Source organism: Rhincodon typus, chromosome 23 (genome assembly GCF_021869965.1).
Source record: "Rhincodon typus isolate 14 chromosome 23, sRhiTyp1.1, whole genome shotgun sequence".
In the NCBI taxonomy this organism is placed as follows: domain Eukaryota; kingdom Metazoa; phylum Chordata; class Chondrichthyes; order Orectolobiformes; family Rhincodontidae; genus Rhincodon; species Rhincodon typus.
This window is the reverse complement of record NC_063354.1, coordinates 20,613,917-20,633,920: the sequence shown is the minus strand read 5'-3', so window position 1 is coordinate 20,633,920 and position 20,004 is coordinate 20,613,917. Positions and strand designations below refer to the sequence as shown.

Genomic DNA, 20,004 nt, shown 5'->3' with positions numbered 1-20,004 from the left:
TAACCATTGGAAATGCAGCGTTACAGGGATAGGGTAGGGGGGTGAGTCAGGGTAGGATGCTCCTCAGGGAGTTGGTGTGGACTTGTTGTGCCGAATGGCCTGTACCCACACTGTATGGATTCTATGATGTGGCATTACCCCAATGGCACTTGTGCAGCATGCACCTGTAGTGGTAGAACCTCCACCAACATCCCCTTCCTAGCATTGTTTGGTGTTCCATCCTCCCTGGCATACCATACTGACTCTCACATGTGTAGTGGAGGGAGCCAACAGTGAGCTTCTGTTTCCTTGCTGCCTCCTTTAAACAAGTGAGTCTCTGAAACCCAATGGTTCCTATGCACCATGTGCAAAATTGAAAAACCCTCAAAAACTATTTTTGATCAACCTGTTCAAAGATGTTATGACACACTTGGGACTTCAACTTGGGTCTAAACTACTGTTAATTGGCCAATTCATTGCTTCAATTAACTTCCTACTTGCTCTTGCCATTAGGAAAGTTTTGTAACAATGGAATTTCTGCTCCTGATATCGGCTCCCATCTCCCCACCTCCCATTTTCAAAACAGGCTTTGATTCCAAAAAAAAGTACACAATGCAGTAATAGCTAAACTTTTAGATTCTACAAGGATTACTGCTGCTTTACATGTACCATTTTCTACCCAATATTCACTTACAAGAAATTCCACATACAGCAGGAAAGGTCAAAAGAATCATTCCATCACTTACCACAGCAGCAGAGGTATCCAGACCCAGGGATCCCCAACTAAGGATTAGAGTCAAGACTCCACTGAAGATCATTCTGCAAAAAAAAATATAAACACAATGAATTTCAAATGGGACAATGACATTACTGGGGATTTAATGTCAGATATAGTTCTTCGATATTATAGGACATCTTGTCAATTGAGGTCAGATTCCATATGTTTAACATTGCAACGTAACAGGAGAAAATATTTTATCTTGCATAATTTTTTACTTTTGCAGGATTCTACCCTGGAAACAAAGTATTCAAAACACAGGGTGTCCATCATCCCTTACTCCTATGCTGATTCACTGCAAGAGCTAGTACCTTACTCTCATTCTTATGACCTTTCCCTGTGAACTTATAAGCATTTATTCCAGTTCAGTAGTATAATGTTGATCTGCATGTTGCAAAGCATACAGTTTTGGAGGGGTTTTTTGTATACTATTTTGGTAGTTTGTAAAAATATTCCTTCGATATTGGTTAGGCCACTTCTGGAATACTGCTTTCAATTCTGGTCTCCCTGCAATAGGAAAGATGTTGTTAAACTTGAAATGTTGCAGAAAAGATTTACAAGTATGCTGCCAGGGTTGGAGCATTTGAGCTATAAGCAGAAGCAGAATAGGTTGGGGCTATTTTCCCTGGAGTGTTGAAGGCTGAGGGGTGACCTTATAGAGATTTATAAAATCATGAAGGGCATGTACAGGGTGATTAGGCAAGGTCTTTTTTCCAGGGTAGCATTAAAACCAGCAGACATAGGTTTAAAGCAAGAGGGGAAAAATTTAAAAGGGACCTGAGGGGCAACTTTTTCATGCAGAGGATGGTGCATGTATGGAACAAGTTGCCAGAGGAAGTGGTGGAGGCTGGTACAATTACAACATTTCAAAGGCATCTGGATGGGCACATGAATAGGAAGGTTTAAGTGGGATATGGGCCAAATGCTGGCAAATGGGACTCGATTAATTTAGGATATTTGTTGGACTCAAGGCTCTGTTTCCGTTCTACATATCTCTGGAATACTGTGAGGTGATCAGCTGGCTACTTGCCAAGCAGTTGTGAGTTTGTTCGTGAGAAGTGGTCTCTCACATAGGCAGGACTTTTTAAGGTTTGACCTTCTGAACTTAAGAGTTGGTAGGAAGGACAATTGACTTTATGGGAAACCAGAATCAGTGAGGGTTCCCTCCCCTGACCATCATATACCTACAGCTGTTGGAAGCACAAGTTAATAATTGAATTCTCCGCAACCCTTTGCTTAGCCCAGCCAACACTGAAGCGGTTTCCAAGTCTCCTATAAACTAAAATCTATTGTTTATACATGCCATGATTGACAAAGCATGGCACAGAACTAATAATTACCCTTAACCAAATATATTGCACTAAAAGCCACAAGATAAAGACAGTGAAAACTACAATATGCCAAAATCATCAAAGCAATATGTAGAACAAAAACTACTTTGATCTGTTCCTAAATTAGATTACATGCAGAAACAAAAATGCCCACAAAGTTATCAATGATACAAATTAATTTAAAATAAACATAGAGTCAGGCCACACAGGATTCAAAGTCTCCTCTTTTATATGTACTTGTTAAACAAGATTTTGGATGAAACAGAGTCCTGGTGACATCCCAATGTGATAGTTACACGTTGGTCTACACAACTGCTACCCACTGCACAAAGCCCAGTTGTTCATTAGGCTGAACTGAAATGGAAATGAAGGTTGGCAGCTAGGTTTCATAAATAAAGCCTGGATGTAAGAACTAAATTAACCGAGTTCCATTAATGTGGATTTATTATAGCTCAATAACAGGATTTAAGACATTCTCAAACAGCATTTTTAAAGTCATTTCAGAACGACCTGTAACTTGGCCAGAGGTTTACAGAATTATATTTTAAGTCAAAAAGCTTAAAACACACAAACAAGAAAATAGTGTCAATGCAGAATCTAAAATCCCAAACTGGTCAATTACCTTTCAGAAAGATTTAGTTCAATAGAATGGTGTACATTTGACGATTACCATTCTGCTTTTTATCAGCAAGTTCAGTCATCTTCACCCTGTCCCGTTCAAATCCTTTTCCTTGGCCAGGAACTGTTTTGTGATTCAATGGGACTTGGTTTCCTAAAGAATTCTTGCAAGTATCATTTAACCTCATATCAAAGGAACTGATAACATGCATCAACTAGCTGGTCCCAGCATCAAACCACTCTGAGACTTCCTTTGATGAAATCAGAAATTATAGCTGCTTGAAATTGAGAAAGCAGCAGTGCATTATCTCAAGAACATCAGTTGAATCTCAAGTCAATGATTCATATATCGATGTAGTGAATCATTTGATTCAAATTCCAATTATTTTCCAGTGATGGGAAAAAGCCCACAACAACATCAAGAATTATGAAATGTAGATGAGGATGATAATCATATCTCTCAGATTATTCAAGGTACCTCAACCATATACAAATGGATCATGCCGTGACAAGAGTCAAAAATTTACTGAATAATCCTCAAAGACCTACTGGTACCAACAGCTTATTCTCCGCTGCCTCAAGTGTTCTCCGATTGCATGCTCAGGTATGACTTTGCATGGCGTTCGTTTCCCATGAGTGACAGAGAGAGAGAGAAAGGCAGAACTAGAGAGGGGTGGCAGGGAGAGACTGTGAGTGTGTTTGTGCGTGTGTGAGTGAGTGTATGTGTATGTGTGAGAGTGATTTGTTTTGGAGGAGCATTAAAGTATAATAATTTTTGCACAGATCAAAAAAGAGTCAGGTTTTCCTAAGAAAACATATCAGAAGAGCCTTTCTGTCACTGTTAATTGTTAGCTTTAGTTTAGCAAATACTGATGCACTAAAAATAAGAAGCACAACTGGGTTTAAGAAATTTCTGATCAAACCACTTATTATTCTAATATTTCATCCCAAGGCATTGCTCACTGAGAATGTATTCTCAGTACTTATATTTTCTGAAATGAACACAGGAAAACCAAATTCTCCAGTCTTTCAGGTGCCTTAACAAAACCTCTGCAATTCCCACACTCTACTAGTTGTATGTCAGACAGCATTGCCATGGCAAAGTGCAGTTGAACTTCACGTATGCATAAATGAAAACTCTATTGTTGAAACATTTGTATGGTGTTGGCTAGGTCACACAGTACCACAGCAGCAGGGAATGAAAGCTTAGCTTGTCACTGCTCACCTCACTATGCCACTAAGTTCACAAATTCAGTTGGTTTGTTTGTCATGCACTTAAGGAGCTTTTACCCTGAGCTGTAATAAACTCCAGCTTGGAAAGCAGCACAATACAAACCTCCCAGTCGCATTATCTCCATCCATTAACTTTATTATCAAGCATCACTCAAAAGTGCTGACTGGCATGATGGAGATGCATTTTCTGTACACACTGTTAGGTTCATGTTTTCATATTGGCATTTGCATTTATGCCAGTAGCAATATGCCATAATTAACATTATGCTACATGTTATTAATATCATTCATATAAATATTAATCAACAATATTGACGACTGAACCAGCTCAAAGCATTTAGAATACCAGAAGTGGGGATAGGTCTGTTAATACTTCACAAAATCTCACAAAAATGAATCAGGTGGAGGTGAGGCAGTTTATAAATCCAAGTCTGGCAGGGAGTGAGCTGGGTGTTTGCCAATACCTGCATTATAGTAATGTGAAAGCATCTCCAGTAGTCTGTCAAAGCAGTATACAGCTTAAATGTAGGTTCCTCATTTGAACTGAAGGCTGCTGAATGTGTAAAGTTCAATGACACAGAATGAGAGAAATACAATGGTAAAAATTATGCTTCCTAATGAATTGTGATTTCTCTTAAACAATGAACTTAGGATTGGAAAACGTTACACAAATAATGTTTTAAGATTTGTTGGAAGGCATTAGGCTGCTGTATGATCAGGTGCTGATTCCCATGTGAAAATGGTGAAACACATTAGCCAGCTGAGCTCTATCACACAAGACAGCATTCTTGCAACATCTGTGTGTTGTGTGGACAGTAATGGAACAGGATTTTATCATTTGAGCTGTTTTGCAACAGCTATAACTTTTTAATTGAATTATGTGATGTCAGTTTACAAAACACGTATTTACCCAATTTCATATGATTATATAGGTCATGCGAGATAGAAATAAGCCATTCTGTCCAACAATGTCATGCTTTATCCTCCACTTGAGCCTCCTTTCTAACTTTCCTCATCTAAACTTACCATCGTAACCATCAATTCCCTTCCCCCTCAAATGCTTGCCTAGTTTCCCATTAAATGCATCTATACTATCCACTTCAAACATTCCCCAGAGGGTGATGAGTAACTGAAACTTGAAACCACAAGGGAACAAGCTTCTTTATATTCCCTTTTGGATTTCTTGGTGATGTGGATCCTCATTGTATCTTCTCAAAATCTGTCATAATTTTAAACACCTCAACGAGGTCACTACATAGCCTTCTTTTTATAAGAGAAAAGTGACACAGACTGTCAACCATTCCGGATACAGATCCTTGGAAAATAGCTGACAGGTTTAGATAGAGGATCTGGATCAGCGCAGGCTTGGAGGGCCAAAGTGCCTGTTCCTGTGTTGTAATTTTCTTTGTTCTTTATACAGCCACACATTTCTGGCATGATCTGGGTAATTTTTTTCTGCACTTGCTCCAGTGCCTTTAAATCCTGAAACCTACTATCGTGTCTGGTCAAACCAGGGTTTGATACAGGTACTTGGTTAACTTTGTTTTAAATGGATTTGCTAAACTGTGGTGTAAACTGTTGTAACATGTTGTTGTAAGGTACTCGAAAGTCCTTTTCTTCCTCTTTCCCATTTAAATTAACACCTTCCAAATAATAATTTTCCCTTTTGAAATCCATACCAACTATTCATTACTGCATTTTTCATTTCTAGACATTCTTCTATTTTAACCTTCAATGAGGAAACAATTATTTTTTTTACTGCTCATGTTAAACTGATTGGTCTATAATTTCCTGAGTCTCTTCAGTCGCCCTTTCTAAAAATGGGGACTACATTAGCTTCAAGCACCTTTTCCAGACAAATTATTAAATACATACATTGATTTATTTAATTTGTAACTTAAACAATATTTTGTAACTTAACAGTATTGGTTCCTTTTACCCTGAGAAACAATTTAGTCAACTCTGGACCTTTATGCTGTGTTGAAATTGATAAATGTCAATGACAAACTATACAATTTTAAAAATAAAAAAAATGAAGTGAATTCATGGCTCGATTGCTCTAAAGGCAGTTGTCAATGATCTGATGGGCCAAATTGTTGGCTTTTGTGCCATAAATAACTCTATTACATTTCTAGAGTGCCTGAGTTCATTTCTGAATGATCAGAAAGAATGTGTTTGGTCAAAAGACCCATTGAACATTTTTGGGCCACACATTGATGGTGAACTTCTTAAACTGTTGCAGCTGGATGTAAAGAGACAGCTGCTGAATTTGCCCTGTTTGCTATGACTAAAATGAATGAGATTCACAATTAGACCATCTCCAATCTCAGATTTGATCATATCCACTTGTAGGTCGAGGAAAATCTTTGTTTTTTAGCAAGATTTGGAAGTCGGCCAAAATCATTGGGAATAGTCATTTATGAGCCTGGTTTATATTTTACATTGACATTGGATCATCTCAAATAGACACTGTAGACATGGAAGTGACTTCTGTGAGACGTTCTCAACAGATCATTTCCAATCGTTTGTGGTGGTATCAACAATAAAATACCTATTGAATAGATACTTGTTGAGCCTTTGTATTCCAAACACTAGTTTTGAATTAGTTTTTCTCTTTCTATGTTAGGGCTAGCATAAATACTTTAGACACAAACACAACAGGGTGGTGGAAGTAGGCATGGTAGCAACCTTTAAGGTACATCTTGATAGACACAAGAACAGGAGGCAAACAGAGGGATAGAAACTGCATATAGGTGATATGTCACAGATCTAAATAAGGATCAGGAATCGGCACAGGCTTGGTGGGCCAAAGGGCCTGTTCCTGTGCTGTATTGTAACATACTGTATTGTATAATAACCTTGTCATCCTGAAATAGACATGCTTCAAGGCCTCTATTTCCAACGTGGTAAGCATGAAGAGATCATAAGGTTAGTCAGGTCATGGATACACTCAGGTTGTGGTCTGGAATCTCCGGCAATGGAATTAATACGTTCATGATCTCATAAATTGTAATAACACACAGATCTATGCATGTTGGTCGATCAATGACAGAAGGTCCTGCTATATCAAGATGTAAAAGGTTTCAAGTGCCTATCCTGAGAAGTCATACTAATATTTAACATAGTTAATGCTTAGGATGTCAGACCTGTTGTAAGTAGTTAGCTTATCGTGTGTGGACTGTACCACACGGTGCCAGTTTCCTGCGTACATCTTTTGGAAGGTAAGTAAAGGGATGATATTTGCACTTGCATGAGTGTCAATTCTTGGCATATAGTGCATGTTGTCAGTTCCTTTTGGGGAATTGGATAAAGATAAAGGACTCTGTTTTTCTAACAGCCTCCATGTGGTGTGTCAAATTGATCACATGTGCTTTCTGACTGCGGTCTATAAGCTGTATCATTGTGGGTACCTCTTGGACTTGACTGATTTGCTTGCTTACCATAGGTCATTATGCTGCACTTTGGGTTTCTCTGAGCAATTGGACCTCTTGCACATTTTAACCAAATCTCCTCTTTTGAAACAAAGTTTGCACGTGTCACAAAATGCTATGCATTGCTTTGGCAAGTGAGATAAGATTTAGATGTTTTACCCATCTTGTTGACGGATGCAGTAGTCATTGCAGAGTCAAACACCTGCAGATGCTGCTGTCCTGTGACAGTTTCTTCAAACTTGTGTCCTTCATCCATTTGATACAGTGTGCCAATGGTGTTGTCTTTAGGTTTGTCCAGGAGTGCCATTCAAAAGACCTGATAGATGTAGAGACAACGGCCAGTTCCATCAGCCTTTCAGCTAATTTAGCTTTGGTGAAATCGCATTCTGTAGCTTTACTTTGACATCTGCCTCTGAAATGGTTTGATTGTTTCACATTGTTGCTGGCAGCATGACATGAACTCAAGCCTGTGTCCCCTGAAGTTGGGTTAATTTTAAACTGATCTTCCAAAAATAGGAAAGTTTTGTCAGGATCTTTACGTTCATCATACCAGTGGATTTTTTTCTTCTCAAATCTTTGTTTCCCAGGGAAGTGAGAAGTTTGGCTGCTTGTCCTTCCAAATGGCTGTATTGATCCATGAAGAGAAGATTCATTCTTTCCTTCTGTAAATAAAATCCTGACAATGGCATTGAAATGCCAATCCATGTTCAGATATTTGCCTTGCATCCTTTCTGTGCAATTTGGTGCTCTTCAAATAGTTCCAGTAAATAAAGGATCTTAATTACACGAAAATGCCTTTACTATTATCATTGGCTTCTCTCTTTGTTGCTGCTTTAGAGATTGCTGCTTTCTTTCTTTTAATATTTTCTGTTTTTAACAAAAATAGGTGTTCAATGACTTTCTTTGGTATGCACACCAAAAAATAAGTCAGAGATTTTCCTGCTTTTTTTTTTACTGTTTCTCAGGAAAAATACAACTGTGTACAAGGGTTAATGCATTAACAATATGTAGAAGGATTTTTTTCTAGCTTTGAGCTGTACTTCATTTTTAGGATTGCTTTGCCAAATTGGGGCAGAAACTGTAGTGTTTTTTTTTTAAATTGGACACTGCATGATCTCCCTTTTTTCTCCCCCAAGACACTGTACGCACAAGTGTCTCTCCATTTTGGTTGCTGTGCCTCAGTACAGTTGTAGCCTTCAGTCCTAGTTTTATATGTGAAATTCAGCTCTGAACTCAGACAGATAACGGGTGGCAGTTAAGAAAAGAGCTTGCCACAACTGTCATTGCTGCCAACTTGCTGTGGATAGTTTCTAACACATGCTTCCTATCACCAGCTTCCAGTGCCCACTTACTGCTATTTTGACGTATTGTGGTTTTCTACATGTTAGCCCATGTAAGACATACCACAGAGACTAAGGCTTTTACTTGAGACAGATATCTGGGAATGTATTAATGACTAACTATATACACTGAGATTACACCTCGGATTTGCATATAGTTTGGGTTAAATGCTTACTTATATTATGATTACAATATACACATAGTTAACTGGCTGACTGACTTTGTCATTAGCTGGTACAGTAGCTTCTGAGATCTGTTCAATAATTCAACAGTAATCATTCAAGACCTAGAAAGCTATTTTTAAAGGCATAAAAACATAAAAAGAGGGCAAAAGATCAGCAGAAAGGAGAGAAATTTTAGTTTGCATTACACTCGTTACAGTAGAGTGAAAGCTTCTTAATGCAGTTGAACAATTGTGTGGCACAGTGACAAAATGGTTAGCACTACTGCCTCACAGTGCCAGGGATCTGGGTTCAATTCCAGCCTCGGGCGACTGTATGCATAGAGTTTGCACGCTCTCTCTATGTCTATGTGGGTTTCTGCTGGGCGCTCTGATTTTGTCCCACAATCCAAAGATGTGAAGGTTAGCTGGATTATCCATGGTAAATTGCCCCATAGCATCCAGGAATGTGCAGGTTAGGTGGATTAGATATGGGAAATGCAGGGTTACAGGGAATGGTCTGGGTCTGGGCAGGATGTTCTTTGGAGGGTTGGTGCAGAGTCAATGGGCTGAGCAGCCTCTTTCCACACTGTAGGAATTCTATGATTTAATGCTGATCTTTTCCTTGTTTCAAGAGACTGAGAGCTGGTAGCTAATTTAATGCTGAACTCTTTTGGGCAAACAAACTGCAGAAGGATACAGGTTGGCTCTCAATAAAACAATACACAGTTTCAGCACAATGCACATCTTTTGCAAAGTTCTTGAGTTTCTATTATTTTCAATAAAGGGGTTACAAGTATAAACTAGAATACAAACATGTAAGTTCTTCAAACTGATTTTGCATGTATACTGCAGCGCATGGCAAAGATTTCGTGTTACATAAAATATTAACAAGAACACTGGCAATTAGATTTTATAGCAGTTGCAGAAATCAGGGCAGGAGATCAATAGTTATGCGACTGAATGGAAACGATAGCCCTTGGGAAACAGAATATGGGGACAGATTGCTTTTCTGAGCCACTGCTCTGACTTCATTGAAATGCTTTTTTCCTGAATTGGCCAACTGCTGTGTAATTTGTAACCAAATATTTCAGTTCCATTACAGGATGGGGTGTGTCACTTACTGACACAAGTGTCAAGATCTGATCTAACATTGTATCAATATAACATTTCCAGCAATGTGTGGCATGTGGTTGCAATCAATGTTACAATTATCAGTGTTCTTTTCAATGAAGGTAGAGATAAGATCAGCTTTAAGCTGTCTCTGGGAAAAAAAAACCTGCTGAAGGTAATGTACTCAAAATACTCTGTTATACAGGTTGACCAGCTTTAAATTTCCACCATTTTCAATTCAGATATCCTGCAGCTCTTTTCTCTGGGATCATACCAACTTGATTACAGCTAGAAAGAATATGAAATATGAAAGCATTTGTGAAAGCAAGTTCCAGCTTGCATGGTATAGGCCATAACAGAAGGCTGATGAAAGATGATTTATATCTACAGGAAAATATGTCAACTGTTTCCAAGAAAAGCCATTACTTTCGCTAAAAAGGTAAACAGATGCATCAACATAGAAGTTAACACCCTATTTTTGCTCTAAGTTTCCACAGTCATACCTGCCCATTGGGCTGCTCTCTCATTAGAGAGAGACAACTGTTGGTGATTTTTAACCTGAGGGTCACCATGTATCAGGAGAGGGTACAGGTTGAGAAGGAGAGTCCTTCACCCATCCTGTTGGTGTCAACTCTGCAACACAAACCAGCCGTCCAATCAAATGAGCTGGCAGACCCCCCCACCACCACTCTCAATATGACACTAAAGTTGATGATAATAGATGCAGCTGGTCAACTGGACTGAAATGGTGCTTCCAACATATAGTCCTACTCCTTGGATGGGAATGCTGGATATGCATTCCCATCATTGACTCCAATTAATTGTCACTTTGGTTCCTCTCCCGCATTTCCACAATATTTCTCTTTTTATCTCTCATGGCAACAAGATTGAGGATACAATGAAGAACTGAATGGCAATTTATAGAATAGCATGGGGTAATTTGGGAATAAAAATCTTACACAAAGTACTTCATATAAATTTCTCGTTGCCAGACAGTTTTCATTTTAAAATAGGTTTAACTCAACTAAGTAAAAATTAGGCCCATTGTGCCTAATCCTAGCAATTTAAGGAAGGGGCCTCATTTTGTATACTTTCCTAAATGAACATTGTTCGATTAGATTTCATTGATGACAAAGTTTATTTGATAAACCGGATGAAAATTATTATATGCTTAAGTGCCATGAAACTGGTATTCAACTTGAAGGTCAATTGTAATGATCCACTGTCCCAATAAAATAGTCAAATTAGCAGCATCGAGAACTCAAATCTAACACTTTGCTTGGGTGGGACTGTTTTCTGAAAATATATTTTGCAAAGTATTTGAGCAAAAAAGGAACAGGTGATTCAACACATTCTCCTTGGATCTTCTCAACGGCTCAAGTTAAAAGGTCATCAAGAAATAATGGCTATGATCCTACAGGCACCCAGTGGAAACTGACCGAGAATGCAAATTAGTGGAAAGAGAAGCTGTAGCTTCTCCAAGTTGAAGTAAAGGCATCAAAAAAGAAAGCATCAGTATTAATCTTAAGCTAAAAATAAAGTATTTATTTTCATGTAAAACTTATCTTTCATCAAAAATTTTCTATGTGTTGCTCTCCAATAGATTATGCATTCTATGATACAAAGCTAATACAATACTCACATTGTGAGAAGCCACCTGGATCGTTTAGCCAGACCTAGGAATGTCATCAGACAAATAAGCAGGTCAATAATGAGGAGCAGAAGATATGACAGCCACCTGAAATGACAGTTGCATTAAGAAAGTTATATGCATGAAAGTAAAGTGCTTCAAATGAAGCTGTTTAAAAATGTGAGTCAACAGCAACCTTTTAAAATTCGAGAAATTATTGAGGGATTGGTTACATGCTTGTTAGATACAATTCAAGTAATACTAGCTAATCTTTTTAAATTTTGAAGGAGGCAGGAAGAATTCTACATCATAAGACTTAATTTGGCAAGTTAAACATACAGGTCCTCAAACTAATGCTTCATCCAAAAGATAATAAACTCCAATAATACAGCATTCCTTCTGTAGAGTGCTGGAATATTATGTGTGATTAAGTGAAATCTTAGCATTAGGTTTAAATCAAAAACTTTAGTAGAGGGTGAAGTGATACCCACAGAGCCTAAACTTGATATGATAGTAGAATTACATTGATAATAATGAACCGCTTTTTTAAATTCATTCACAGGATGTAGGCATCACTGGCTAGGCCAACACTCATTACCCATTCCTAATTACCCAGGGAGAAGTCAGGGCAGTTGAGAGTCAACCACTTTGTTGTGGATCTGGAGTAACACGTACACCAGATCAGGTAAGGATAGCAGTTTCCTTTCCTAAAGGGAAACCAGATGGATTTTTGCTGACAATTGACAACAGTTTCATGGCCGTCATTGGATTACATAGGAACATAAGAACTAGGCCATCCGGACCCTCGAGCCAGCCCCGCCATTCAATAAGATCATGGCTGATCTTTTTGAGACTCAGCTCCACTTACCTGCCCGCACACCATAACCCTTAATTCCTTTACTGTTCAAAAATTTACCTAGCCTTGCCTTAAACACATTCAGCAAGGTAGCTTCAACCGCTTCACTGGGCAGGGAATTCCACAGATTCACAACCCTTCGGGTGAAGAAGTTCCTCCTGATCTCAGTCCTACGTCTGCTTCCCTTTATTTTGAGGCTATGCCCCCTAATTCTTACTTGCTAATTCCAGGTTTTTTAAAAATAATTAAATCCAAATTCAACCATCTGCCATGGTGGAATTTGAACTCAGGTTCCCAGTTTTGAGTCCAGTGACTCTTCTTCAGAACTCAGAACAGTATTTCTGAGAAAGGGTAATTGGACCCGAAACAATAACTCTGCCTTCTCTCTACCGATGCTGCTAGATGTGCTCAGTCTTTCCAGCACTGTCCGTTTTTGTTTCTGACTTGCAGCTTTGGTTCTGCAGTTCTTTGGTTTTTGTTCCACACCATCTGTTTAGCTAGGATGCCACACTCAAAATGTATACTGGCAGATTCAAATACGTTATCAGTGGATCTAAACTGATTACCAAAACTAGCTGGAATTTAGCATGAACAATGCAGCCTGTAATTTCAGAAGTTACGGGATCATGTCCCATGATATCTTGTAAATAATTCCACACAAGAACGGCCCCAGCAACATTTCCTCCAATCAAAAATACCAATGTGATACCACAAAGTCTTACTTCCCCTTCTGCTGTCAGAGCCTCAGTTGCAAATTATTCAGATAGTTATCTGTATAATTTTCCAAATCCAGGGAAGACAAGCTCTGAATAGAGAGATTTGTCAACGGGAAATGGTTTGCATTGATTTTAACACCAATAACAAAGGTCCAGGGCTAGAAAATGATACAATGCTTAGACAAGAAAATGCAGATTGAAATTCCGTCATGGCTGGTTAAATAGGGCTCTTGAAGCATAGTGGTAGTGCCCCTACCTCTGAGCCCGGAGCCCAGGTTCAAGTCTCATCTGCTCCAAAGGTGTGTTATAGCATGTCTGAACAGGTTGGTTAGAAAATATCAATATGCCAGTAAAGGGAGGGTTCATTTCATACATGTCCGTTGGCTCCAGCTTGTCTGCAACCAGACTTCCCCCAATTACTCGAACAAACAGCTGTGTAAATAACACTTACAATGAGTACAAGATAATTTACTTTTGAAAAGTGTAGCAGCCCTTTCCATAATCCTTAGTTTTAAAACAGTTGTTTTCCCATTTCTAAAAACCAAAAGAACTGCAGATGCTGTAAATTAGGAACAAAAACAATGTTTCGGGTCCGGTGATCCTTCCTCAGTTCTGAGGAAGGGTCACCGGATCCGAAACGTTAACTCTGTTTTCTCCTTCACAGATGCTGCCAGACCTGCTGAGCTTTTCCAGCAACTTTTGTTTTTGTTCTTTTCTCATTTCTGTCCACAATCAAATATGCAGTAAAATTAAATATACAGTCTTTACACATACGGAAAAAAGAGCAGGGGTGTGGGATGGATCAGATAGCTCTTTTGAAGAATTGGTACAAATAAAATGGGCTGATCACTCTTTCTCCATCCTGTAAAATCCCATGCCTCTAAAAAGTCATGAAAAAGATGCTGCCCAACTTTTGGCCAATTTAGCTACAACAGTGAGAGGGGAACTGTAGACATATGCACTCATCACACTAGTCTCTCTCTCTTACACGTATGTACATACCCTCTCCACATTGACCTCAGGTTGTACTGACGAAGGTTGCTCGAATTTGTGCATAATTGATTGAAGCATTTAATCAAAATTAATTTAAAGCCCACAAGTTCTAGGAATAGGTTGTTAGAATCCCATTACTAAAGCTTGAGATAACATGTTACTGGACAGAAAGCACACATATGTCTGGTTGTTTTACTCTGACGCATTGTCAGATGAATTGATAGAGTCAAATTTCTTCAATATTACTCAGTAATGAGAGGATGCTTGTTATACATCCTGAATCACAGTTATACACACTTCAGTGTTTAGACACACCAGACAAGGCTTCATGGCTTATCGATGCAGTCATTGTCAAACTGACTGGCATCTCATGCCTACCAGAAAAACACAAGTCAGCTTCTCTAAAACTACAGAGGGGCGTTTTTAAATGAATGAGAAACTAGAAACTCATTTTAAAATGTAACATTAGAAATGGAAAAAGGATACATCTTAAAATCCTACCCAAACTGACCCAAAAATGACAAGATGATTTTTGAATGTGAAAAATATACAAATATCTGTGCAATAATCATTTTACCCCAACCTTTGCTACTTATTTTTTTTCAGACTGCATCTAAAAATTTTAAACTATACTGAGGAATTTTCTATTTGTAAAATGTTAATATTCCTCAGCTGTAAGGTCAATGATTAAGTAAATACTAGAAATACAATCCTGACTATAGAAGAACCTTTCAATATGAACACACTGGGATTACCAGGATAGTAAAAACCCTCATAGTGCACAGAAAATACAGAGCATAAGGAAACCAAGATTCTATTGCAGCTAACCTGCTCTTCAAATGCTTTTCTTTTCCCCACAGGCATCATCATCCCAACTGTTTCCTGTTTTATCAGATGGTTGGGCCACAGGCTGCTGTAAACCACCATCAATTACTTCATGACCAGTCAGCAATACATTACAACAGCATTCAGGTCTTCAGATTCTGTAATTTTATTCTCCAAATCCACCCTTTCTGGAAACCACCAGACCCACTGGCCTGCATGCAAAGGGATAGTTTCACAACTCTGGGGTCTGAGGTAATGTTGCAAAGCAGCCACTCAAGTGTAATTGAACAAATTTGACAAGCAGCAAAAATCCTCAGATTCATTCCCAAAAGGGGCTCACGCTGTAGTCTTTCTCGTTATTTACTTACCTTGTTTACATGTATTCAGTTCCCCTCTCATTGTAGCAACTACATGGGCCAGAAGTTGTGCAACATGCTGTTGTTCGTGTAAATATAACTATTGTTCATGCAGCAGTTGAATGGCAAGTACAGATTTTCATTAAATTTCATCTTGGTGTTAACTCTCCTCTACCCGAGCTTTTCGCAGGTTGCATCCAAATTGCCTATAAAACGTCTCTTCTGCTCTAATAATCCCATTGAGATTTGAACAAAATTGAAACTTCATCTGAACAAAAGTGCTGGGACCCACTGATGTTAGCTTGGCATGATTCCAACTAGAATACTAATTCATTGGATTTCTAATCAATCACTTGATAAGACATGAACACAAGGCAAGTAATGTTCTATGTTTGGAGAATGTGGCAGCACGTAAATATTACATAATCAAGTGAAAATAATTTGATAGTCTCAACACCAGCATTACATCTCCTTGATAGCAAATCCACTATAAAACTACCACACTAACCTGCTTTAAACCTTCAGGCCAATCTTCACAGCCAGCTTTCCAATAAGACGTATAAAGCATTTTTCAACTTACATCATTCAAAATGCCAAAGCTCATAAAACATGTCTATTGCTTCCAATAGCCAAAGGGAAGAAGAGTAACTCAGTGACACAACATAAAAGCTCGGATTTTGCATTCAAAGCAAATACAGAGTTTTTCCTGCTGGTCTTAAAGATGCCCACATGGATCAAGTGATGTGTGTTATTAATTTAGCCTTTCCTGACAACATCAAATCTGGCAGGAGTTATGCAATACCTTGATGTGCAACAACAGTGATGTCAGTGAACAGGGAAGCTGACAATGATATCTACACACACAGCAAATCTGAAAGTTCTAAATGCTTAATGACCCCCACACTTTTAATTTAAATTTTCAGATGGTGAAATAAATGATTGGATTAAGTCAGAAGCTAAAATAATCAAAGATGAGTGAACTCTTAAGATAAATACCTAATTAGTTTCTCAGGGTAGTCAGTGTAATTGTGAACTTGGTGGACTGTTAAACCCCAATGACACCTCATTCAACAAGATGCAATACTTCCAATGGTTTTCACAGAAAGAACTATGGTGCAAGACCAGACATTCTTTTTGATTCAGAGATAGTAGGAAGTTGATTTTCACAGATTGCAGTATGGATTGTCTCAAAAGCATACCCTCTGGCGAAGCATAAAATTACTAACTGCTACGTTTGGATGTCCACCTTATTCTACTGACTGTGTTTTTATTATCAGCATAAAACCAATGCCAATCTCCTGCCTTCCCTCCAAAGCTTGCTACATCTATTCAGAATTGTTGGAAAGGGAGACAAATGAATAACATGATTATATCAGTTCGCTCAAGTGAAAGGTAAACACCAGCACTGATTCTTTGTGTTAATTGGTCTGTTTGAGTGAGGTATCCTATGTAATTTATCCTATGTAACTCCTCAAATCTACATCTACCCAACCCTACTTTTTTTTCAGGACAAGCATTTTTTACAATTAAATTGGACGAAGTGACTTTAGCAAAACTGGCAGGTTTCTTTATAAAACTACAATCATGTCCATCAGTTTGTTAATAAATTCCACATACCCCAAAATAACTCACTGCCATAGCCAAAACCTCAACTATATTGATCCAGTCAGAACATCTTCCTCCTCTACAGCTCAGCATATCACCCCGCCCCTCCACATTCACGTCCAAGATAATAATTAATACTGAAGATTTGTTTTATTACCCTATCAATCGCACATCATCAGTAACAGAGGGTGGCAAATGTACTTGGAGATTATCTTGTAGCAGATTAATTTATGAAATAATCTCACGATCCTTGGGGTACAGGTCGACAATTGTTCATTGAGCCAACATTGGGAGAGTCTACTCCAGAAAAGATTCTGAAACAGCCCCTGGACTCAATGAGGATTCATCAGATATTTATACATTGCAAGTCATATAGACAGTAAATTAATCCCAAATTGATGCATTTTAGACAAGCACCTTGTTTTTCACACCTTCCAAAAACTGGCAAGGCATTTGTTACCCCTGGTCTCACCACTCTCTATCATCCCAGGTGCCATCCTATCTTCTCTCTGAAGACTGGGCTTTGTTCCCATCCTTATCTAAACCCTATTGCTTTATCTTTCTTAGATAACAAGGTGTAGAGCTGGATGAACACAGCAGGCCAAGCAGCATCAGAGGAGCAGGAAAGCTGACGTTTATGTGATCATCCTCACATTCCATTTCCTAATAAGGCTTTAGGGTTAATGCTTGTTCAGTCACACTGCACCTTTCCGGAATCTGTCTGTTGCTGCATCAGCATCTGAATATGTTTACGCGGTTTAAATAATTTTCTTTTTCGCCTGGCTACTTCTTTGAACAAGAATAAATGGAAAATGAATCTTAAATGATTATTGCTTGTGAAGTTAACTAAAACTCTCTACTGCACTCTAATCCACACTTCATGTGGATTTACAGGTTAACGTCCAAATTTACCCCTAATACTGGACTGCCAATTTTAGCACAGAATACTAACTCAAATTCTAGGGTACACCCCACTCCACGCAGATTCATAAGATAGCACACCACTGGGTATGTGCTGAAGGACATTACAAGGTGACTCTATTCTATGACTTATGTTAATGCCCTCATTCAGTGTTGCATGAGTGCAGCTCCAACAACACTCAAGAAACCCTGGCAAAACAGCTCACTTGATTGTCACCATATCCACAATTATTCACTCTCTCCACCATTGAAGAGTGTATACCAACAACAAGATGCACAGCAGAAATTCTGTAAGGCTCTTTACACAGCACTTTCCAAACACATGACCACTATCATCATGGGAACTACATTGGAACACCATCACTTGTGCGTCCGTCTCCAAGCCACTCACCATCCTGACCTTGGAAATATATTTCCATTCCTTCATTGTTGCTTGGCAAAAATCCTGGAACTCCCTCCCTAACATCAATGCGGGTGGACCAAAATCATTGGAGGGGGGCGGTTCAAGAAGGCAGCTCACCACCACCTTCTCAAAAGTAATTACAGACAGACAATAAATACAGGGCAAGCCAGCTACAGCGATATCCCATATAGAATAATATATGAATTGTACAAGCATTGTAAGCCTGACTGATGATCTCATATTTGTTGTTACTGTAATCATTAGTACATTTAGAATTGTTCAGAAAGTATTGCCAAACTGCAGAATCATACTGAACATTAGGCATTATGTTCTGAGTTTTGAAAGCACAATCTGATTATATAGGTCTGATGAGGCTGTCTGATGGGTGTGAGACAAAAGCCTTTGTTAGCATGTCTTTTTTCACAATACTCAAGTTCCATATTACCGAGCAACTGTCAGTATATCAGGTCCACAAAAATATACAACTCATGAAGATCCTTACCTGTAATATTCATAGTGGTTGATATTATCAGCTACTCCTGCCATGTTCAAATTTAAATGATGCCAGGTTGGGAGACCAGAGAGTTGTGAAACAATGGCATCAGCCATCTGCTGCATGAACTTCAGTGTCTGAATAAACTCCATTCTTTGAGCAAAGATCTCCTCAAGTCTTGCTATATGCTGCTTCAGATCAACTTCCATGTCACTTGTTGTCCCAGAGACCTGAACAAATAAAAAAAAGAGTCATCCATAAGACTATAAAGCCATAAGATATAGAAGCAGAATTAGGCCATTCAGCCCATCAAGTCTGTTCCACCATTTGATCATGGCTGATATGGTTCTCAACACCATTTCCCTGAAATCTTTGACCTCCTTAGTAATCACGAATCTATCTCTGTCTTTGGCCTCCCCAGCCTTCTGTGAAAATGTAGTTGGAAGACATTTATGAAGTTAATCACTTCGACTGAAATAAAATGCTGCAAATGTATTTTTCAACCTCATTGTTTCCAATAGATGATTCTTAAGTCAGTGTGGAAAGACTACAGGATAATGTCTTTTCACACTGGGAGCCTGTGGACAGATAGGATAAGGGTTTTCTTGAAGACAAACCTTCATCCCAATCAATTTAAAGCATTCTCACCTCAGGCCTTTCCTGATTATAAGTGAAAGGTATAACAAAAGAGACTAAGTCAATCTTCAGGTGAAAGACAAAGGCTGAAATTGGCAGCCAATATATATTCAACTCTAATCTCAGAAACTCAAATGGCTTTCAAAAGAGACCCAATTAAAATTTCTCTTGAAAAGAAACAATTCAGATGCATAATCATTATTTTTCATCAAGCTCAAGGAAAACTTTTGATCCATTGATGTTAACTTCATTTTTTTTGCTCCAATTGGTTCAAAAAGTCCCGAGTTTATAGAGTAATCTTCTGCAACCACCGATACCAACCAAATAAAATAGTTTGACTGTGTAGTCACCTGTATTACAAAATCAGAAATTGCTGGAAAAGTTCAGCAGATCTGGCAGCATCTGCAGAGAGAAAGCAGAGCCAACACCTCAGATCCAGTGATCCTTATGATTTCCAGCATCTGCAGTTCTTTGGGTTTTTGTTTGTTCAATGTAAAATACTTCATTTATTAAGTAAAAGATGCACCTACCAATCTCTAACAACAAGGTGCAGGGCTGGACGAACACAGCAGGCCAAGCAGCATCA

At 38.6% G+C, this 20,004-nt stretch overlaps 2 protein-coding genes across 4 annotated transcripts in view; both read right to left on the bottom strand.

The window, feature by feature from the left end:
• The window catches only part of rpl38 (ribosomal protein L38), a 474,590-nt gene that overhangs the window by 365,283 nt on the left and 89,303 nt on the right, over window positions 1–20,004 (bottom strand). The gene's annotated exons all lie outside the window — the stretch shown is intronic.
• Window positions 1–20,004, bottom strand: part of ttyh2 (tweety family member 2) — a 119,536-nt gene that overhangs the window by 42,214 nt on the left and 57,318 nt on the right. For all 3 annotated transcript variants that reach the window (XM_048611023.1, XM_048611024.1, XM_048611025.1), the window contains 3 exons: window positions 18,792–19,012; window positions 11,627–11,722; window positions 726–798 (listed from right to left, as the gene is read on the bottom strand). In XM_048611023.1, the coding sequence (XP_048466980.1) occupies window positions 726–798; window positions 11,627–11,722; window positions 18,792–19,012 (390 nt within the window). The remainder of the gene's footprint in view (window positions 1–725; window positions 799–11,626; window positions 11,723–18,791; window positions 19,013–20,004) is intronic.